General features: G+C 36.8%; 1 protein-coding gene across 2 annotated transcripts in view; it reads right to left on the bottom strand.

Annotated features, from left to right (window-relative positions):
- Positions 1-209: 209 nt before the first annotated feature.
- Positions 210-23,523, bottom strand: part of GLDC (glycine decarboxylase) — a 39,259-nt gene continuing 15,945 nt past the window's right edge. Inside the window, exons 5-25 of one of the 2 annotated variants that reach the window (XM_053932870.1) lie at positions 22,302-22,379; positions 21,581-21,728; positions 21,144-21,340; positions 19,844-19,940; positions 18,705-18,810; positions 17,512-17,651; positions 16,673-16,753; positions 16,025-16,122; positions 15,442-15,526; positions 15,305-15,346; positions 13,150-13,292; positions 12,234-12,309; positions 9,063-9,188; positions 7,966-8,115; positions 7,404-7,516; positions 6,656-6,797; positions 5,233-5,344; positions 3,752-3,847; positions 2,634-2,806; positions 1,810-1,890; positions 210-843 (exon numbers count right to left, since the gene is read on the bottom strand). In XM_053932870.1, coding sequence (XP_053788845.1) covers positions 700-843; positions 1,810-1,890; positions 2,634-2,806; positions 3,752-3,847; positions 5,233-5,344; positions 6,656-6,797; positions 7,404-7,516; positions 7,966-8,115; positions 9,063-9,188; positions 12,234-12,309; positions 13,150-13,292; positions 15,305-15,346; positions 15,442-15,526; positions 16,025-16,122; positions 16,673-16,753; positions 17,512-17,651; positions 18,705-18,810; positions 19,844-19,940; positions 21,144-21,340; positions 21,581-21,728; positions 22,302-22,379 — 2,428 coding nt within the window. In that variant the 3' untranslated portion in view covers positions 210-699. The remainder of the gene's footprint in view (positions 844-1,809; positions 1,891-2,633; positions 2,807-3,751; positions 3,848-5,232; positions 5,345-6,655; positions 6,798-7,403; positions 7,517-7,965; positions 8,116-9,062; positions 9,189-12,233; positions 12,310-13,149; positions 13,293-15,304; positions 15,347-15,441; positions 15,527-16,024; positions 16,123-16,672; positions 16,754-17,511; positions 17,652-18,704; positions 18,811-19,843; positions 19,941-21,143; positions 21,341-21,580; positions 21,729-22,301; positions 22,380-23,523) is intronic. The other variant, XM_053932871.1, reaches the window with a different exon arrangement.

The following is a 23,523-nucleotide window of genomic DNA, read 5'->3' as shown; positions in this document are numbered from 1 at the left end:
GTTACTGCTTGGTAAAATGGATCATTTTGGCTCATTAAAAAAAATAAATCAGAGATTTATTTAAATATTAATCTCTGACAGTATTTTCCTTTGTGTAAGTTTATTGCTGCTGTGGCAATTGTCACAAATCAGAACTCAAGCTCTGTAATTTCATACTGCTCTGTTGGACAAATACAGCTGAAAAGTTTAAATCCAAAACATGACAACACTTAAAATTCTGACCAATTTTATTAGACTACTAACACTGATAGGTAAAAAAATCAATATGAAATATTAACACTAGCAATGCTAGTTAGTGGTAACATGTAAAGTAAATTAAAAAACCTACTTCTTCATTTTTTTACAAAATATAAACAATTAATCCTGCAGTTAACATTTATTAGTTTTGCCTTATGTATCTGCATCTTTTCTACTTTTTAACTGTATCTTCCATGCCACCTTGCAAATTGGGTGTTAATTGTTAAAACTTTAACATGAAACAGACAAAATGATAAATCAAGGCAACTTCCAACATCAACTGCTGTGGAACAATCACATTTTGTTTACAGCTAACATACTGATTGTATTTACATTTTAACTGAGCTGTGTTCAATGAACAAATATGGTGATTATTCAAAATATACACAATATAAATATCCCCAGGAAATCAGGAAAAGGCCATTCTGATGGAGTAAAAAGTGCAGGCAGCTGGAAGCAGTCTTAGGAAGATGCTCTCTTCTGTTCAGAAAATGGAGATTCATAGGCTTCCATCGGTGGACAGGTACAAACCAGATGTTGATCTCCATATATGTCATCAATGCGAGCAATTGTGGGCCAAAACTTGCTTTCAGGCTTCACAAATGGCTAAGAGAGATAAAAGAACCCAACCATCTTAATTTTCATACCAAATAAAGCTACAAAATTATAATAGACATTAGGAGTTTGAAGAACCACAATTGCTGTGCAAGTGGATTTTTTAGGTGAAGTCATCCTTCAAGTCTATTTGCAGTCCCTGAAAGTTAACAAGCATGTAAAATAGAAGTGACAGTTAAAAGAATGCTTAGATTTTCAAAAAAGCATGGTCATGTCCTCTAACACAATCTTGCAAAGAAGCAGTTTTCATGAGATGAAAGAAAACTTTATTATCGTTTGAACAACTGGCTTTCACTTAGGAGTGAAGGAAAAGCAGAGGACCCTGCTGTGTTGTTTAATATAGTTATAATATAATACTTAAAGGAAAGTGGAATGGTGGTGTAGTTGAATTCTGACTATTTGAAACAGTACATATGACTAAAACACTTGCAATTAAGTTTCAGAGCAGAAAGGTTGGTTACATGTACGTTTAGCTGCTATGAATATGAAAGCAATTAGAAGTCTGATATCAGAGTCCGACCCTTATTGGTGTTGCTTTCCCCATGCCGACCTTGGGGAATCTGGTCACACGTTATGCAAGTTCTTTTGAGCAAAGCTTTGAATGTCAGCATGTGGGACTGTTTTGGGAGCCCTTGGTGCAAACCTGAAACAAACAGGGTGTTTCCAATAGGAATGAATATTCAGGGTTGAAGTGCTAGGATTCAGAAATCCAGGTCTGCACCTATATGTAGAGAGTTTTTTTATTTTTCATTTGAGTTCTTCTTTCCTTGTCTTTAAAAGCTAAACTAATGAAACTGTGGTAGAGAGAGCTCACACACTTAAAAAGTGAGCAATAATATAATGGCTGTGGAGTTTTCATTCTTACCACCTTACTTCATCTCTAACTGACTAGGAAACTACAGAGCACAAAGCATATTTATATATTACCACACCACAAAGTTCCTATTATGTACTCACCAGTGGGAATGCCGCCACTTCTCTGGAGTAGGGACGATCCCACTTGGAAGAGGTGACACAGTTCAGAGTATGTGGTGACATCTACAAGAAACAAGACATGCTGAGAACAAGAAATTACTGATTTCAGTTGAACATATCAGTGTGAAGCCTTCTTCAAGTTCACATTACCACATATAAATACTTACTGTCTAGAGAACACTGTTTATCTGGGGTAAAAAAAAGGCAGAATTAAGCCAGGAGGCAAGTCAGTATTTACTGACTTTCAGTTTGCCTAAAGATGTTACCCAAGGCTTGAATATGCTTTTGGCTTTTCACTAAACTTAAAAAGTCAGTACAGCATTAAAAGAGTTGAACAGAGCTTGAGCTGATACCAGTTCTGCATTGCTAAAATAATTAATTCAATCTTTATTTTATTATTAAGGTCATTCCAGTTTCTGTCTTCAGCCAGTGAAATGAGAATTTCTCCTTTTTTACTTTAAGATGGCCTTGAAATATAAATTTAGTGCTTGTGGAAATAATTTTGTCTGTTCTGTCAGCAAGACTTCTGTCTTCAGCCAGTGAAATGAGAATTTCTCCTTTTTTACTTTAAGATGGCCTTGAAATATAAATTTAGTGCTTGTGGAAATAATTTTGTCTGTTCTGTCAGCAAGACTTCTCACTTGAAAAAGTCAAAATTCCAATTTTGAAAAAGTTAAAGGTTTCTCAAGAAAGTCTTGTGTTCACTGTTGTGCGCCACATTACTTTTGAGAGTACTGAAAGACCAGGAATTGGGCAGTCTCAAGGTTTAGACTGATGCTGGCACCTTGCTCTATATGCCATCTTACCTTTAGTGGGTTAATTTGGGGGTCCATCCTGCCCTCCTCTATTTCAGCAATTTCCTGCCGAATACTGATCATGGCATCACAAAATCTGTCCAGCTCTGCTTTGTCTTCAGACTCTGTAGGTTCAATCATAAGTGTCCCTGCCACTGGCCAGGACATGGTTGGAGCATGAAAACCTGGTGACAATAGCAGAAATCAGTTACAGATAATAGAGTATGAGATAATACATGCATTAGCTATTAGCAGATTCACAAATTCAGTCCTTTCTCTAGAAAAAATCTATAGAGATTGAATTCATTGGTAGTGTTGGCTCTGTACTTTAGAGGCAAAATAAATTTTTCAAGTATCTTCATTTTTAGCACTGAAGGGTAACACCACTGTATTATTTACAATACAGCTACACATAGATTTAGTGAAACAGTATATTAAAAAGAAACTTTAATATACTGTCTAACTCACCTCTATACTTACTGAAAAGTCTGTTTAAAGTGGTGCACAATATTTAAGGCTCACTTACAAAGAGCAGGAAGGGTGGGTTTTCTAGTGTCACAATTAGGCTTTGGATTATTTCACTGAAGAGGTATTACTGGTTAGGGTTTTAACAGCTTTCATGCATATTCATTAGAAGCACAGTTCTATAGGATCAAGTCGCTCAATGGGTCCTCTTGTTTGGCAGCCAAAAAGCAACCACAATCAGATCCTTAAGAGTATGTGTACAAAACTGCATAAACTATATCAGCATGGAACTGTTCAAATCTTATTATCCTACTTAAAAAGGTTTTTTTACCTTCCTATTTTGTTTTGTTTTGCTTTGTTGGAATCTTATTAAGCTTTTGACTTCAACCTACTGGCTCCAAACAGTTGAGAATCATGTAACCAGTAATTTGATGGGGCAGTTTACAAAACTGTAAAGTAGTGGCAGAGTCAGAAGTACCTACTACAACTCAGTATATGCAAATATCTATCTCTCCAAGCCCTTAAAGAAAATGAGGAAGCCTGAAATAATTGTGACAGAGTCACCATCCATAAGCACAGAACTTGAATGTTTGTGTCTCCCTTTAGAAGAGATTTAGAAAATTTTCACTTGCACTGCTATTTTAAAGAACAGACATTTGACTTACCATAATCCTGAAGCCTTTTAGCAAGATCTACGGCTTCAATGTTTGCTGTTTTTTTGAATGGTCTTGTATCCAAAATGAATTCATGGGCTACATAACCTGTAAATAAAAAGGTGAACACTAGTCTTACTTAATAGAACAATGCAATTTACAAATCTGTCTATTCTGATTGGTATTGTGGAGAACACGGCAAAAAGACAAACTCAAAAATATCCACTTGGGCAAAACCTCAAATCTAAGAAATTACCAGGTAAGAGATAATACAACCCAGTTTTTGAAGACTGACCCTTTGAGTCCCACATAACATTAAGAACACGCCTCATTTAGAGGTCAGATCAGAACTAGGAATGAGTGGTCAAAGTAGCTCCTACAATTTACAAGTTCTCTGGAAAAATGACCAGATTTGTCAGTGGTCCAACACCATTTGGGTCTTAGGCTATCTTAAATTGATCAAGATAATCAGTTTTATCTTATGCCAGAGCAAAGCTCAAATCTTCTTTTATAAAGAGGCTAAAGACAGAAGTTGTCTGTATTTTTATATCCATGATTCTGGAGAACCTCCCATTACACTGTTAAATCCTTCAAAATTTGCAATTTTTATTTGCTTCTATTAAAGTACAACTTGCAGGTTTTACCAAGGTGTACGCCATTAAATTTAAGATATATATTTTGGAGATAATATATATTGTACTCAAATGTTCTTCGACACTGTTCAGCTTAAACAAGCAAAATAAGTTCTCTGATTGTTATGCTACCACCACAATAATTTTTTCATCTCTTCTTCATTACTTCTGTCCTGTTGCAAGATTGGAGAGCCAAAACAGGGAACCAGAATGTAGCTGAAATATCATGCATTGCCAAAGGAATTCTATCTTATCTCACACAGTGAACAAGGAGCAGAAATGAGGGAAACTTGGTGGGATTTTTTTTCAGAGGAAGTGTGCAAGGGGAAGTACAGGTCCAAAAATTACTTTCAGTTCTTAAATTGTTGCATCATTGGTTATGGAGATTTGGAAGTCTCAACTTGGTTGTTTTCCTTTTTCTAATGTTCATCAATCTGACATTAAATTTCAAGGAGAACAATCTAATGGTTTACTCTATATTTTGGCATTGTCTTTTTCTAATTACAAACAGATACTACTTTTCTTCTACTTCCAAGTATCTCAGTTTCATTGCAATATATCCATAGAAGTGTGGCAGGTTATTTCTCTCCTTGTGAACAACATCAAGAGAAGTTTGAAATCAGCACTCACGTAGCAAAAAAAAAAACAAACAAACAAACAAAAAAAACAAACAAAAAAAAACCACCAAAAACAAACAAACAAAAAAAACCCAAAAAACAAAAAACAAACAAACCAAAAAAAACCAAACAAACCAAAAACCACCAGAAAAAAAACCCCACAACAATTCTATTGCAAACCAACTTCTACATGAGGCAAAAAAACCCCAAAAAAAAGCCTGACAGAAAATTGTCTAACACTTGCCTCTTGCTCCTCTAAAAAGGATTTTGTAGTGCTTCTCTAGCCTCTTTGCCATGTAATTTGCATTTAGTATAGCAATCTCAGAAGCATGCTTCAGACCCTTTGCTCCCATTGTCTGAAAGAAAAGTAACATGAAGAAACAGATCTAAAACAGGTCCAAAACAAGCAAAGTATGCTCCTGCATGAGAGCAGCAACTCAATGCACCTGGCTAGTTCTAAGGCAGTCACTCTGCGGTTTACACTTTTCCACACAACACTCACAGAGAAGCACTGGATATTGACTAAGGGCACCTTTGATGTATGTAGTTTATGAGAGTGTCTGCTGTTTAAGAGGTTTAGCTTGAAGTCCAAATTGAATGTCCCAAACCTTTCCTCAAACTGAGAAGCTTTGAACTGAATAGAAAACAGTTAAAAAAATAGAGAACACAAATAGTGTCAAAAGGCACAGGCTACCTGTCTCCATTCCACAGCAAGACTGTCCAGAGAACTGTAGGTGGGACAATGTAAATAGATGGCATTTTGCACTGTGAGGAAAGAGCTCCCCTTAAAAATTTCTAATAGATTAAATATTCTGTAATTGGAACCAGCTTAGAGTCACAAGTGATTTTTACCCACAACTGAAAATGGAAATTGCACCAGTTCGTATTTGCTCATTTGGAATTCCAGGAGAGCTGGTTTCCCCAGCAGAGGAAGTTTCCATGGTTAGAGTATCATACTGGCAACAAAGTACTCTGAATGACACTGCCCCTACATTCACTCTTCCCCAACTCTATCACTGGAAGCATTAATGTAGCTCAAGAGTCCCTGCACACCCTTCTATCAAATAGAATTTGAATCTACAATCATCTCTGTTGGCTAAGTATTTCCATACACGTAGCCAAATATTTGCTGGCTTATCACTAAATTGCAAGTGATTAACAAATTACATAGATCATTATCAAGCTGTCTCACATGTAAAACCAGAGCTAAGTTCAGTTTTCAAACTCAGTGAAATCCTCTGGAATTCAGGATATTGTAAAATTGAATGTTCTGTATATGTCAAGTATAACAATACTGAATCATACAATTGAAAATACTCTTGGCTGAACAGTAATTTAAACATGAAAACTTCAGTGTCAGAAAGTGGAAGCCTGACTGCAGTTTTCTGCCTGGTGTCAACTTATCGCAAGACCTATTTCAGACAAGAGGTAGAAGAGTTAGATACAGCAGTTGTCCTTTGTTCTTTCTCATGGCAACATTGTCCTACTATAAAACAAGAAGGCTTGATGGATGTAAATAACCTATGACTGGATTGTTATCACTTCATCTCACTGCATTTCAGTCTGTGCAAACATCTTACAATGAGATGTTCATGTGTTTCCAGTGGTCACTGGATTTGAAAGAGAAACAGAACCTCATCTGATACTCCTTATAAAAGTCTGCATACCTTGATATACACCCAGGAAATTGGCAATATAGCACTGGAACCCCAAGGTGCAGCACTGACAGTACCCAAAGGACATGCATCTTTATCCGGCTGTATTTTGATCACAGGGTGAGTAGGCAAGTAGGGAGCCAAATGTTTCTTCCTAAAAGAAAGACATTGATTTTAGAGATTAAATACGTGTTCCTGCGTTACCATATCTGGACAGTTTCAGTAGTAGTTTCTCTTCACCTTGCTTACAGTCACAGTCCTCTAGGAAGTCTGATCTATGCCTTCTTCAAAAGAAAGTTTAACACAACTGGTGCCAGTGGAGGATGGCACTCAGTTTTTCAACTTATCACAAGATATTAATGGAATTACCCAAATCAAAATTGATTTCTTTAAACAACTAAGATTGTCTTCCTTTAAGGAAATAAGAACGCTCTATAGGATAGATTCACACAGCTTGTGTGAACACTTCTGTGTTCTGGACTACATGCAGTATTATCAACCCTTTTCTCAGGGCTGAAAAGTCCATTTCTTACTCAGGAAAATGGATTGCTGAGTGAGCTTCACCATACACACTAGAAGGCCAACATAGAAGCCAGGGTTTGGGGACACAGGTGAGTACCATCATTTATGAGATCAGCACATGACTGTGCTGGAGAAGGACAGATGTTTGCAACCAACGTAACACCTCTCCTAGCCATGATATATATATATATATATTTTTTTTTTTTTTTAATATAAAGGCTAATACAGAGATACCCACACTCCAATTGGTCCCATTCCAGGTCCTCCTCCTCCATGGGGAATGCAAAAGGTTTTGTGAAGGTTTAAATGAGAGACATCAGAGCCATAATCTCCAGGACGACACAGACCAACCTGTAAAGGGAACACTCTGTTTTAAAACATTCTTCATATGCCATTTAGGACCTATTACTGAATGCAAGGAGAACAGGTTGAAAACGATGGTGTATGCTTTTATGTTTTTCTTTATCATGATGCATCATAAGCAAGAACTTGATGCAAATAATATTTTGTTTAGGAATTCTTTATTACATCTGTAAAGAATGTCTTTGATAAAGGGTAGTCAGACTAAGTCCATTTCAGTGAATAACTCATAAATCTTATGGCACATTTCAGGGGAAAATCAAGTGAAAGATAATTACTTTCATCATCTAATCTTAATTACTGTTCTTGGAAATGTCTCATTCTCCCCCAAACACTGTGGCATCTTGCATGGAAGCTGTGTTATGGTCTGAACTGAGTACTGCTGTGCTATTTTCATTCCAAGGACTCCCAGTAGCAAAATATCTGCCTAGGTGTTGTACCTGAGCATTCATATTTGCTCCATCTAAGTAAACTTGGCCTCCATGTTTGTGAATGAGGTCACACACATCGCCAATCTCCTCTTCAAACACACCATTGGTGGAAGGGTATGTGATCATGATGGCTGCCAAGTTCTCTTTGTGCTTGTCCACCTGGTGGCAGGGAGGGGAGAGAAAAAAAGGTCACTGAGGCTTCTAAAGCTTCTCAAGATTTTATAAAAAAAATACGCATAAAGTCAGAGTGTTTTACAGATGGGAAGCAGGCCTATCAGCAGATAGTCAAAGTCACTTATAGTCAGCAAAGGACACTGGGCTCCTTCCTCCTGCCATGCATAACGAAAAAGAGTGATTTCTGAATAAATCAGAATTTTAACTCAGGGAAGAACGCAGGTATTAAAAGGTGAGTATATATATATATATATGTGTGTGTGTGTGTATGTATATACACATGCATATATATATATATATATATACATATGTACATACATACATATACACACACATACATATATATGTATAAAACACTCTCTTCTGGGACCTTCAGACAACCAAATGGAACATCAGGCCTTCAAGTTAATGTGCAATAATGACCATTCCCCCTACTTTCAGCAATAGAGTTCTGTGACTACCATAAAGTTTGTTCAAATGTGGAAATGTGTCCTGCTAATCCCTTGCATTGTAAGATTCACCTGCAGTCAATACAGTTTAAAAAAGAGGAAAAAAAGTAGTTGCCTAGCAACAATTTCCCCAGCAGAGGTGGACTTGAACTTTTCTAAAAGAAGGCTGAAATGCAGTTTCAAATGCTTCATATTCATGAACATGGCTTGTTCATTTCCAGTACTAGCTGTGGACCAAAAGGGTCTGCTATAAAAGAGTCTACTGTGTACAAAGACTCTTTGAGCAAATCCTGCAAAGATCCTCAAATTAAAATAAATCTTACAATTGTCATATAGTTAGAGTCTGAGTGACGAAAAAAAAAATCAAAGTACGTATTCACTATTATTGCTTTATTTTTTCTTGTAGAAAAATATGATTCAGCTCCCAACGCTATTACGTTCAGAGAAGTGTTCCTTGAAAATCAAAGATAATTAAATACTCACCATTGCTTTTAAATGAGAAATATCAATGCTCCCATTTTTATCCACTTCAATTGGCTGAATCTTCATCCCTGCCATTTGTGCACTTGCTGGATTAGTACCATGAGCAGATTTAGGAATAAGGCAAACCTTGGAAGGGAAAGCAAAACAGAGCCTAAAGTATAACTAGTTTAAAAAATATTAATGTTCTATGGTCTATACTCAGCTACAATTCATTATCAAATTTTGAAAAGAAATCCTGATGGTACCAGCAATTTGTCTCTTTTGCGGAACAATGCAACTAATTTTTTTAAGAAAATCCATTCAGGTATCAGCATTTAAATACTCATTACCAAAGTTTCATTTGCTGCATTATCGCATTTAGGGATGCAATTCCAGAATATTATTTCAGATACTCAAAATTTTGCCTCACCCCACCTTTTTTTAAAACACTATTTTTTTTTTACAGTTATCAGTCTCAATATGTACAATGACTTGAAAGGAAAAACTGCCTCATTCCAAATTTCCACTACAATTTCTTCTGGCTTCCAAAGCTTTTTCTTCTTTATTCTGTTCAAAACAAAAATTTAGACCAAAAAATTTTGGCTATAGATGAGTAACTCAGAGCTACTTGCATGCCAGTTAACTTTAAAAGAAAAAAAAAAATATAAGCACTTCTGCTTAAATAAGGTAGGCTCTTGTCAGTCATAGAAAAATGGTGCACGTGTCAGGATATTTGCAGACATTTTTTAGTAATTCCACCCTTTCTACAGACAATAAATATTTCTCAAAAAAACCAAATCAAACAAACAAAAAAACCCCAACTAAACAAAAAAACCCACAAAACCCCAACCAACCAACTAATCAACAAAACAAACAAAATCAAAATTATTTTTCTTCTACTTTATTTTCCTAAGAAACTGCATGATGGCTTGTGGAACTCTATTATCCACAGAGATGCTGAGATAAATGTGAATACTTCAAAACACCAGGAACACAGAGATCCCAGCGCCAGTGCCAGGAAGAACTGTGCCACATCTGTAGCCATTTTATCTGCACAGCTGAAATGTAAAGTGGCTCCATATGGCCACCAAGGCCTGCTGGGTACAGGCATCATTGATCACACAAAAAAACAGGCACGTGAGCTGTCAGTTCATGTCCATACTTCTTTCCCACAAGAGGGCACCAAATCCAAACACGGCCAACTAAAAGAACCTTGAGCTGCTGGTTTAATCTCCAGCCTAGGAGAAAAAAGCGCTTCAGCTGAAAGGCCAACATTTTATGGGCTTTCTTGGTTTCTTATTCCTTTTTACTCTTTCCCAAGAGTACCATGATTTTCCTGTAACATTTGAAATCTGTAAAGTGTGAGTGAAGTGCAAGCAGCCCCCAGGCTCTCCTGTGCAGTTCACCTCTGGGTATTTTCAGACCACAGAAGGATCCACAGACACTCAGAGAAGCCTAAGGATCTTGCACAGAATAAGAGAAATGGCAGATGACACGCAGACAATCAGAAGGCAACTCTCCAAGGAATAAAATTTTAACCTTATTTCACTTCCCACTGAGTAAAACTACTCACTAAACAAAGTTTGTAACTGTAAAGAGTGGTTGCCTTCTGATGTGGTCTGGATGCAACAAAGAAACAGAGAGAGAAGAAGAGAGCACTCACATTCCATTTTAGATGGTTTCCTCACACAGAAGCTATAGTTCCCAGGAGGCCAGGGTAGTGATGCTTCATTTTGAGAAGACAAATGAGTCCCAAAGCCAAGGATAAAATCAGGTTCAAAGGGTATGTATTCTATTACACTAAGGAAGGACTTTTTTCCTTCTGTTTAAAGCCAACTGTATGGGTATGTGAAAAAAAGAAGACCTAAGTAGTCTCAGATTTCCAAGAAATTTTTTATGTGGTCCCAAAAAATGTTCCTAAACTAACTTCCAGTGGGTTAAATGGGAAGGTACATGTGGATAAATACTTCATGAACACATGTTAAAGAAAAGAAAAATAGTTTTCACTGTATGGAAAGGTCATACTAATAGAATATTATAAATATCTATGCTGGTTCTCTAACATTTAAAATTACTCATAATCGTGTTTATAATGGAGACACACTGTGCAATGCCAAATATCCTGTTAATACAAAACCTCCCAGGTCACTAAAAGAACTGATTGCAGAGTTCAGAAAAGGACCCACAGTACTGAGGGGCAGCATTCAAAGCAGTATATGTATACTGGAGGCAGATAGATCTAAAGTATGACACATAAAGCACATCTTAACAACCCACAACTGTGATCTTTAGCTTTGAACCTACTGCTACTAAAAAATCTAACTTTTTTAGTGGGAAAGAAAGCAACTGCATCAAAAACTAGAAAGGGAGTAAGAGGAAAAAAAAATAAAAGGAACACAAAAGCTTTAAAGATAAACAAAGTTATAAAATAGGTTTTTTTGAGAAGGATGGACAAATAACTAGAATCCATCTAGGAAATGAGAATGGATAATAATATAATAAATAATCCCAGAATTAACACATGATATGTCAACTGTGAATATGGAACAACAGTTCATCATCTTTCAAGAGTGAGAGGGTTTCAGATGAAAATTTAAATATATCTTAATTTCCTTCCTTCCTGACTTCCCAACTTCCCATGACTGATCACATATCATATTGCTTGGGAATTAAAATGCCATAAGCATGACCTTTCCTGCTTTGCCCTCCTTCCCCTGAGCTTTTGTTGTTGAGCATACCATTATATGGCACCAACATCTCTTTGGTCAGCCAGGGTCAGCTGTCCTGGCTGTGTCTCTCCCAGCACCTTGCTGACACCCAGCCTCCTTGCTGGGAAAGGACAGGGTCAGGACAGGGTGGTGGCATAGGGAGAAAGCCTTGACACTGTGAAAGCACTGTTCACCATTTGCCAAGAGACCCTTGTGTTATGAACAGTGCTTTGTCCACAATTCATGTGGAGAAAGTTAAGTCCACCCTAGCCAGACTCAGTACAATCACCTTTGCCTGTGTCATTCTCACTGTCTGTAAAAACTTTTAAGATGTTACCAAGGATCCTGGCGGGAAGCATAGAGTACTGAAAGCTTATCAGAAGTGACAATACACAACCTAATTTCTCTCTAGGTGAGTCCCAGCTGCTGAATCAACTCTCCACTTCCCACTCAACCCTCTTCCCCACATGACATAGACACTTACGGTTCTATGACGTTCTCCTTTGGCATTTAAATAAGCTTTGATTGCAGCCAAGCCTGCGTACTCTCCTTGGGCTCCACTTCAACAAGAACACAAACACTGTTACACAGCTCACAAACCAGGAAGTGCCACCTCTGACAGAACTTCAAAACTGTTCACCCCTAACCCTTTCCCATGACTTCAGGTAAATGTCAGCAAATTAAAAGGAGCACATTCCTAAGATAAAATCATAAATGGACATGCTTAAATTAACAGCTAGATGTAAATGAAAAGAGTAGATGACAAAGGTAATGCCATTTTATAAGTTTATACTACGATTTTAAATCCTTCTCGTGACTGAGTGGATCCACATTTCTGCACCTAGCAGGGGACTCTGTGCTTGATTACAGTGAGGCAAACTAATATCAAAATGCGTACCGAAGTGGATATCATGAAACATAAAAGGTCTTTCAGTGACAAGCTTAGTGTAGAGTAAGTTATTGCTTTTCAGTTTGTATTAGAACTGCTAGTCAACATAAACAGGCTGCAGCAGTACTCATTAAATGATACTGTATTAATTTCAGTGAGCATACAGATCTTAGGCATTCTTTAGTCAAACCTAGTGCACTAACTACCAGTTTCAACAATTAATCACCTGGCAGCTCATACATGTTATTCCTATTCCAAATCTTTATTTTCAGTTCAGTTCATACGGGAAAATATTAAAAGAAATATAAAGACCAAATCATTAAACTTTCAGAAGAGATGAGACAAAATAAGATACTGTAGTTTTTTTAAAAAAACAACTACTTAGAAATCTGGCATTCAAGAAAAAATTTATTTTAGAAAAGTCTTCCATTTTTGGCTTGCACATTTTCTTTGGAGATGAGTTTTTGGTATCATGTCTCAAGATGCAAACACTCAGAGAAGAAGTTCCTACCTATTCGGCTGGAAGGAGATTTTGTCATAGCCTGTAATTTCGCATAGGTCCTTCTCTAAATCCTTGAAAAGCTGCTGATACCCTTGAGCTTGATCCAGAGGAACAAAAGGGTGGATGTTGGCAAATTCTCTCCATGTAATAGGCTATAAAAAAACCCCAAACAAATATATAAAGAATGCTGTAACAAAATACTCTACAGACAACTCTGCTCTGTTAAACTCTGTGAAGGAAAGAAGTTGCCCTGTGGTCAATTAAGTATCAAACACCAAGTATGTTGATCTGCTGGAGGCTGAGAAGGCTCTACAGAGCAATCTGGACAGGCTGGATTGATGAGGCTAAGGCCAGTCATGTGAGGTTCAGTAAGGTCTAATGTTAACTGATTTAATGTTAACCTTTTAGCTTTTTATTTTGGTAATCAGATTACACATAAAGATTTGGGGTATTATAAAAAGATTACCCCCAAAGCTTAGAAGTAGCTTATAGAACACATTTGCCCCTTTTTCTTTGTTCTTTTTTTCCCTTCTCAACAGATCACCATGTCTATGTTGATGTTTAAGTCATGGGATGGTGCAAAATCCTAGAAGACACTGCTTTTGTGTAAGTCAATGGCAATGTGTAAGTCTCAAACACTGATGGACAGATACCTGTGAAGCCAGCCAAGGATTGTTGGTAAGAGCAGACTGTGTAAATGGGCAAGAAAGAACAGGATGCAGGTGGAGAAGGGGGCCACATGGAGGTGGAGGTAGAACACTTTCCTGGGACAACAGTCCTCGTTCTGGCTTCTGTATATACTCAGCACAACACAGTACAGCACAAGTGCACCAATGAGGTTGAGAAGAGGGCACGGACTGTTCACCAAAGTTTGATCCAGTGGGGGGAATCAAGACCACCAAAAAACATCCAAAGCCCTCTGACCCATTTCCAGAAAGGCCTAGAAGAACTGTGCATGGACTATGCCTGATAATTAATTTGCATAGAGAGCAAGAAACTTATCTTCAGGCTTGGGAAAACTCATCCATAGAAAGGTAGAAACCTCAGTGCACATGAGCCTAGGACCCTGGACACACCATCAACAATCCTACAACTGCCCGAATGGAGGCTGTAGCTAGGTGGGGGTCAGTCTCTTCCCAGGTAGTAACTGATAATACAAGAGATTGAAGACTGGATATAAAGAAAAATGTATTCACAGAAGGGGATAACAAGCATTTGAACAGCCCCCCTCAAGAACTGCCGAAGTCAACAACCCTGAAAATGTTTATAAGATATGTAGATATGGTGATCAGGAACATGATTTAGTGATGGACTCAGCAGTGCCAGGTTAACAGCTGGACTTAATCTAAAGGGTGTTTTCCAATGTAAATGATTCTATAATTTTCAGTAACTCTTTTTGAACATTAAGAATATGCTTTAAAATTCTTAATTTCTCTTACTACTTAGTTTCACCTACCCTTACATAGAGCTGAGATCACAGGGTAAACAGAGAGGAGTTGTCTGGAATAGTATTAGTTTCACTTAAAGGAAATATACAAGACGTAAAACCGTGAAGGTAGAGAGAAAAAGCAGTGAGAGAAAGGGGACGAAGGAAACTAGTGAAAGATGAAAGTGAGAAGACAACAGGAAGAGAGCAAAGGAAGCTCGTTCCAAGTCAAAAAGTCATCTGGTAATCAAATAGCCTGGCTAGAGCTCTGCTTCATGTGCTATCAGCTAGAAAAATGAAGACATCTGGGGACTCTTCAGCTGGGGGAAAGGGAATTATCCTAAGAAATTGTAAACTGAAAAAGAAGCATGAATTGTCAGTCCCATCTGACTCTTTCCATATTTCTGAGGATTTGATTTTAAGATTTGTAAAGCAGACAGAAGTTAGGTAATGCAACATTGCTTGAGGGAACAGAACTGTGATACCTAATTCCAAAAATTATTTTCATCATTTTTTTCAAAATGGAGTCCTCAAGACCACATACTTTCCTACTGTTGTTGCAGTCCTACTTGTGCTTTTCAGAACATTTTCTTAGTGGAAAAGGGAGAGGATGACTTCAGCTACCTCTGAAACTGCCTCCTCAGCTGGAGTATTAGACCAAGAGGAGGCTTTACTTCTCTAGAATGACACAGGCTACATAGTTTACTCATGTGGATATCAAGTATGATTGCAACTTACTGTGAGTTCAGCTGAACTATTGAGCTTCATTGTGCAGGACCCCTAAAAATACAAACACACATCAGTATTTCTTGAAATACACAAATACATAGGTAAATACATAATTTTTTGTCTTTTTGTTTTTGGTAAATACCTACCAAAGGAATCATGCTGTGAACAAGGGAAATATCTTTGTTTTCTAATCTTTTCATGTACCGCACAATGTTTGTCTCAGAGTGATAGCTGGAGAACACAAAACACAGTGTTAAGGCAAGCAGATCAGCTGTACCAGCTGTTACAAAGGAAAAGAACACAAAAAAGAAGTAAGACTGAGGACAGTTATTAATATATACTAAATAGTTATTTTCAAACTGGCACTTTAAGCTTGCTAATAGCAACACAGATTAAAAATGCTTATTATTATCTCAATAACACTATCAGTAAATATGGAATACAAGGATACCATGTCCTCAAATGGTAGGTTGTACAATGCAACAGATTAATGGAAAGACACATTCCCTCAGTGGTCATGACTATTGCTCTGCTCATTTAAAATGAGAGGATAACTACAAATGCTACTAAATATCTTATTTTAGAGTAACAAGTTACTGTATGGATCTAGGTACAAAACTGTCCTCAACTGACTCCACTGCTGGTTTTGAAAGGAGTTATTTCAGATTCCCTAAAAATAGCAGACATACATTCAGATTCCCTAAAAGTAGCAATCATACATTCACATACCTGTTGAAAACCTGGTGTGTCAAGAATTTGGAAGTTCTCTTAAATGGTGTGCTAAGGATGCCTTTGGTTTCCTCACCCATACCTTCAGCAATTAGCTCCTTCAACAAAAAGAAATAGAGTCAAATATTTTCAAGGAAATTTTTTTTTGCAGTCAACTTCCATTAGAACTAGCTTATGAACCAGTTTACCTCAGGATTTATTCAGCTTTTAAGGCAAAACCCCCACCTTTAATATCATATGTATCTGTATATACCTAGCAAGACAATAGCAATATATTAAAACTGGGTAGCTTTAATGTCTCAGTAGTCCTCATCTTGTAGATATTGCTGCTAAATGCTAATGACATGCAACAAAAATTCCAGTGAGGAAAGAAATAACTGACCCCATGTCCTAAACATTACAGAAGAAGTAATAACCCTAAATGCAAAGTGTCCAAGCTGACTGAAAGATCTAAGTGTTGCAACCAGAAAATGACATTATAGAAATCCTTTATTTAACACTATCTCTTTATTTAAGAGAGGATCTGAAATTCTCAATATTTAACAAATGGTCATCATATAGAAACCTCTATACAAGACCAGTTTTGGTTTTTGCTGAACTCTGAAAACATTCAGATAATTTAATCCACATGACCTATAATGTACTTACAGAAGAAGACTCGCAACCAAAAATCCATAATATGTCATCTAGATCTTTCTCATTTACAGTTTCATCAAGTGATACTCCAAGCTATGGATAAAAGCACCAGTAATTACTCAAAGCTCTTTATTCTAGAGACATAGTACATTTGTTTTGGTCAAGAAAAGCTTTCCAGAAACACAAGAGGGGGAAAGAAAATCAATCTACCCAACAATATGTAAACATACATATTTAGAGGTAATTATGATATATAAATTTATTTTATTTATATAACATTTTCCAGTTCCTTCCTATACCCTCCTAAACCATCCAAACCAGATGGCTCAGAAGCTTTGAAACTCATTACCTCCTTTCTAGTGTTTCTAAGTGTTTTATACTTACTAGGAAAATTGCCCATTTTCCTGTGACACCCCTTCCCCCATTCCAATTTACAGAACATACTACACTTTGTGAAGACTCCTTAGTGCCAACCAAAATGTGGTTTAGATTTCAGTCTGCCTTCAAACACTGCCATAGGACCTGAATTCTGGATGTCACCTTGCATTTCATCATTAAATTTTAGAGTATCTCCACTCTACCCCTTAGTAGCATATTTAACATGGAAAAAAATAGAAAATCTTTTTAATTGGCATAAAATGAAAACACAGTCATTATTTCTGGAAGTTCAGTATGTCACTTAACAAGTTCATCCTTTATATTATCTTTATACTTGGTGGATATATCTAAGAAAATTACAAGATCGTAAATAATTTTGTTCTGTTTAGCACATGTAATGATTAGAAACTTAATGAAGAAAATGTCATACTACAAAATTTCTGAATTTATCAAAGGTTTAGAAAGTTGCTTACTCTGCCATCACTATAAATCCGAAAATTTATCTTTCTAAGAGCTGCCCTGTCCAAAACCTCTTTGACTGAGCATCCACACGTGATCGTCAAGGTATCAAAGAACAGATCATGATGTAGTTTATGACCAGCTCGCCTGAGACCTATAAAAAACAGTAAGTTAATTCTATTATATGCACACTGTATTGTTTGCTCAGGCGGCAGTTGCAGAGCAATACTATGTATCTCATAAATAAATGCTTTTACATAATAAAGCAAAATACACCCCTTGTGGAAAGAGCAGCAAAATCACCATCTTTTTATTGGAATGTTACTGTGTATGAAATCAAAGTAAATCAGATTCAAACCTAAGTAATAATGCAGATTGAGTCTAGGGAAGGTAATTCTGATACATCAAATCTGACATATATACAGCAGCATTGGTATTTGAATGCAATAAGGACAAAATAATAAGATTGGAAAGATATTAATGTATATAAACTGTCACAGAGCTAGCCATGATAAAGTTTAGAGTCTTAGGGTTTTTCACAGTAGCAAGAGGTCTTCTGGCTAAACTGGCAAATAAAGTATGGATGTTTCTTACAGTAATCCCTTGGTTCCAAACATTCTGGTTTTGTATCGCTCCTTCTGACAGCAGTGGTAGTATTATCAGTGATAAAAAACCCTACGAGACCACATAGTCCAGATGCAATCATTATTTTCTGCTACAAATTTTGTGCTTTTCTTTAGCTGTAAAGCTTTGGGATTTCAATGTTTGTAGCAGGTATGACACTCTACCAATTTAACAGAAATGTTTCTATTGCTTTAATATAATTTATTACCCTCTTTTGCTATGTTATTTATACTCTGTACAGATTTCTGTGTGTAAACTAGGATGGTCCATCAAATGAAGAAGATGCTGGCAAATAGCATCTAGGTACTTACTCTGTAGACTTCCCGAGAAAACAGAAGTTAGTTTGTTTCCCGAGAAAACAGAAGCAATGCCTGCAAGATCTTATCACACAGACATCTAATTCTTGGATGCCATTACCAGAACTACACAAAACACATCAGCTGTGAATTTTGTATTAAAATGGCCTCTCTCAAGTTGAGAGAACACACATCAGATTGACACCCCTGCCCTGTAAGTTTATTTAAGATGTGTTATTTCAGGGGTAAGGATTTTAGAACAGTTTCTGTAAACATTAAGTACGCACCTTCAGCCAAGATAAGAGCAGCATTGTGTACTCGTCTTGCAATATTCCTTAGTCCATCAGACCCATGGTATATCCCAAACATGGCTGACATATTAGCCAGAAGTGCCTAGGATCCAAGGACAGTTAAGGACATTGTTATTCTGAGCAAAGACTACTTCATGTAAGTTTAGTGGAAAGTTTCTTTAGCACCGAGCGACAACAACATATCCTCAACTGATGCTATAGCTACTCATGTATTGCCTACAAAATAAAAGGAGGGAAAGGCAAAATACTTTTATGAAACTGCAAGGCCTGATTATGAATTCAATGCTGTTTGAATGTAATTGGTTTAGCAATTAAAATGTACTTAACTCCAACTGCTATTCAATGCTGTTTGAAATGTAATTGTTTTAGCAATCAACATTTACTTAAATCCAACTATTGCAACAAAGATGTTTAAAGACTTTAAAGTCAAGCAAGTCTCACAGGTACCCATTGTTTAGGATGAATACAAAAAAATACTGAGTATCTCCAGGATACTAAGTAATTAAACTTGTGTCAATAATAATCTCTTATCAAAATCTGTCACAACATTAAGAGCAGGAGGAAGGCAATGATAAGAGCAGAAAAAGTTATGACCCTGTCTGGTTGGAGGTCTGTGGAAGTATGCTGAAGATAAATATTTTGGATACTTACTTACTTAATCATGGTATTTTCTTACAAAGATATTGCTTGGAGATGTAGCATTCTTGCATCAAATAACATAGACAAAAATGTAAGTTGTGACAATTTGACTAACTACTTTAACAAATTTAAAGTTTATTTCTTCTGCCTTGAGTTGGAAATTTCAGACCATTGGAATTCCCTTCTACTTTATGAAGAGTTCTGTCTTGTTTGTAACAAACACACCACTACTTGGTGGTGTTTATGCTACAAGACAGACAGATTCATGACACTGCAAGAATTCAGGACTACAGTAAGGAAACAGATAGTAAAACTCTCTTTTCAAGCAGATCCCATTATTCAAAGGACTCAAAACAAATTAACAAAGACCAGAATATTTTAATGTCCTTCATTTTTCTACTAAAATCTCTCTGAAGTATAGGTAACTCATTGTTCAACTTGTTACTTTCTAGCCCTGAAAATAAAGTGTAAGTTACCTGTGCTGTGCAGATGTTGCTGGTAGCTTTATCCCTCCTGATATGTTGCTCTCGTGTTTGTAAAGCAAGCCGGTACACATCCTTCCCACTTGCATCTCTAAGCCACAAGTGAAAATGTTGCTTCTGTTACTTTAAAATTACAGTTATTTATGACACAGGACTTTATGTATGTTAACCTGAAACTAGTTATCTATCCTCAGAGACAAAAGGGTGTTGGAGGGAACAAAGCGTAAGTCAGGACAGATGCAATACCAAACAGAGCAAGACTAAAGCGCCTCTAGATTTCTGTTTATATCGTGACTGGTCAGGTAGAGCACACAATGAAATTCTACGCAAACTACAGGAAATTTGTTATTTTCCTTAAAATTACACAGATTATTGCAGCTATTTTAACTGAAAAATAATATAAATTAAATATTCCTAAGCTTATTGATAACTCTGAATTAGTTATTTTGATTACTTTTGGATAGCCTCTGTGACAAAGGTATGTTGTCTTCCTGTGACAATTACTTTGCATTTCAATTATTACTAGTTTGACAAAATACACAGTATATCAAAATCCACAGTACATCACCACCAGCAACTATTAGAAGCTGATTTTGCACACTATTTCTCTGCTTTGTTTAAGCATAACTATAATTTGAACGAGATGAAGTTCTGTCTAGATTATTTTGGAGGTTCACTGAATTTTCTACTTCTTTCCATTTATGTTTTATAAGATTGGATGACAAAGAAAAAGTCAGTACAGAATATGTGGAGTAAGTTAGCTTGCAAAGCCTCCTACCATCACAATGAATCCACCCTGCTTTTGGTTATCTCTTCATTCCACAATACCACAAGAACTATAGACAGTTCCACACAAATGGAATTCTTGAAGCTTGCTTCCTCAAAACTGAAGGCAAATTTTAGTCTCACAGTTTTTTAAAAAAATAGGGTGCTCAGTACAACACCATGGTCACCTGTTGTTCACAAAGTCTGCACAAGATGGTCATAGGGTGTTTTTTATGGTTTCTTATGTATTGCTAGGATCCCTGAGGGGAGACTTTAGACAGGATATCAGGTAAAATATTTTCAAAGAAAGGGTTCTAAACATTGGAACAGGCTGCCTAGGAAGTGACAGCATCACCATCCCTGGAAGTGTTCAAAAAATGTGTGGATATGACACTAGAGGACATGGTTTAGTGGTGAATATTGTGGTAGGTTGATTGTTGGACTTGATGATCTTGAAGGTTCTTCTGACCTTAAAGATTCTAAGATTCTATGACTTCAATCTTTACTTAATGGCAGAGGGAGCCCTTACCTTGTGACACCCACCATTCTGCCCGGCATCATTCTCACTAGATTTTCCTTGACAGCAAAGAATGCTGCATGGGGTCCCCCATAGCACAGCGGGACGCCAAACCTCTGGGAGTTACCCAGGACAACATCTACCCCAAACTCTCCAGGAGGCTTCAGAATACAGAGGGCCAGAAGGTCAGTAGCACAGCAGGCAAGAGTCTGAGAACAGAAATGTACAAAGCAGTCAGCCTCTCTTCTAAAGGAATGGTGTTTACATGGGAGCTAGGTTTTAAAATTTATTTTCAAACAATTCCACATCATGTGCATGGAGCTGAAGTGCAATGTTTGTAATGGTTATGAATTGCATGTAGCTGAGATAGTATTTCATTAACACTTAGTTTCTATGAATATGGCTATTTGATGCATCAGATTGATATCTGTATGACCAGTAAAATTTACCCCATTCTGATGAGCTCTTTCAACAAATTCAGAGAAATCTTCAATCTTCCCTTCAGTATCTGGATACTGAAATAACACTCCACTGACATCCTTTCCACTGAAATCCATCTCATGGGGTAATTTGAGCTCAGTAATAACACCTGTATAACTGGAAACAAAAACATGCAGAAGGTAAAATATTCAAACCACTTCCAACCTTGGAGTGATACTTCATAAGATGTTTTCATGGACTCATATATGACTTCTTTCTTTAACATACAGAGAGATGAACATCTTAGCAGCACTAAACCCTGAGAAAATTTCACATCATGGTATATAGTACTATAGAGATATCACCATAGATATATATATAGATACATACATATATAGATACACCTAGAAATACAGAACAAAGCAAACAGAGAATGCTTAAGATACTTGCTTCCTAGTAAAAGAAAAAAAAAAGACCAGACTGAATTCAACAGTCAAATGTATATAGTTGTGCAACAATTTAAAGGAAAATTTAAATATTTTCTTTTTATTATATATTTTGTCTCTTTTTAAACAGCTTTAATTTCTTTGCAGTTCTATTTGAATTAGAAGAAATGCCAAATAATAACAGACTTCTGCTTTTGCAAAGAAAGCACAGGCCAGAAATGTTAGGTATATGGCAACAAGACAGAGACGGAAAAGGATTCCGTGTAAGGGAAAAGATAGGGTGGAAAATGGAGGAAAACATTACTTTGCTCTAGTTTGGACCACTGCTATAGTTTGAGGGTGGCATCGGGCATCTACATAGAACTTTCTCCTTTTGTTGTGTCTGTTAAAAAAAAAGAAAAAGAAGGTTTACACATCAATAGTATGTGTATAATATATTCTTTTCCATGGAAATAAATTAGCTTATTTTTAAGAAATTAGTTTTCCTATGTAAAAAGGCAGTTGAAAATATTGGTTATTATAACCAGATTAAGTGTAAGATTGAATGACATTTCTGGCACATTTACATTAAGAAAGTTCATTTCAGACCCTCAAATGAGAATCATACATGACAAAAATTAAAATAGATTATGAAACAAAACAGGGAGCTAATTTCAAAAGCCATGGGAATGGCTCCAGACACACTCTTTTAAAGGAATACAGCTGTGACCTTTAATACAGATTTTTCAATGTTGCCCTGGATAAAAAAAAAAAATGAGCCATTCAAGTAGGTAAAGGGAGATGAAGAAGATGGGTCCCTATTCACAGCACTGGGGATAGAACTAGGTGATCTTTAAGGTCCCTTCCAACCCAAACCATTCTATGGTTCTGGTAAGACAATTCCCTAGTTTTCTCTGCTAAGCAGAATTTTATGTCACACTGAGGCTTTGAACTAGTGAGTAGTTAGAAAATTATTTTTACACATACAGAACTATGATTGCAAATCACCTTCCTGATACACAGTTCTGCAGTGACCTTCAAGAATTTCTCATACTTCATTTGATTTGCAAATCCCTTTCACATGGCGCTACAACAGGCATCCACAAAAATAGATTTGGATATACCAATAAGAGTTTCACTTTTAGCAACTTAGAATTATATATTCCACACTTTTTTAAAGCTTAATTTAATCACTGATGGAAAAACGATAATGCACATCTTCAACTTTCACGGCCGCAAGAGACTCAGGCCACAGTCCATTAGATTATGTGATAAAAGGTCCTGTACATCCCCCAGAGGGAGGCAATGGCAGGTGGGGGAGCCCAGATAACAGCCTGTCCCTGCTGCTCCCAGGTGTTTCTCAGGGAAAATCAGCCCAACAGAGACCCATCTCCACAAGTGCAGAGGAGCAAAGAGTCCATCAGGCAGGTGAGAACTCCAGTTCATTAATTAATACAAACAGGCAGACCGTCTAGGTGCCTCCCCTCACTTGGCAAGTAGACATTATGGGATGCATGAGAAAAGCATTTGGGGATCGCAAACACGTC

This window comes from Vidua chalybeata, chromosome Z (assembly GCF_026979565.1).
Source record: "Vidua chalybeata isolate OUT-0048 chromosome Z, bVidCha1 merged haplotype, whole genome shotgun sequence".
Taxonomy (NCBI): domain Eukaryota; kingdom Metazoa; phylum Chordata; class Aves; order Passeriformes; family Viduidae; genus Vidua; species Vidua chalybeata.
This window is presented reverse-complemented; position numbering and strand designations above follow the sequence as displayed.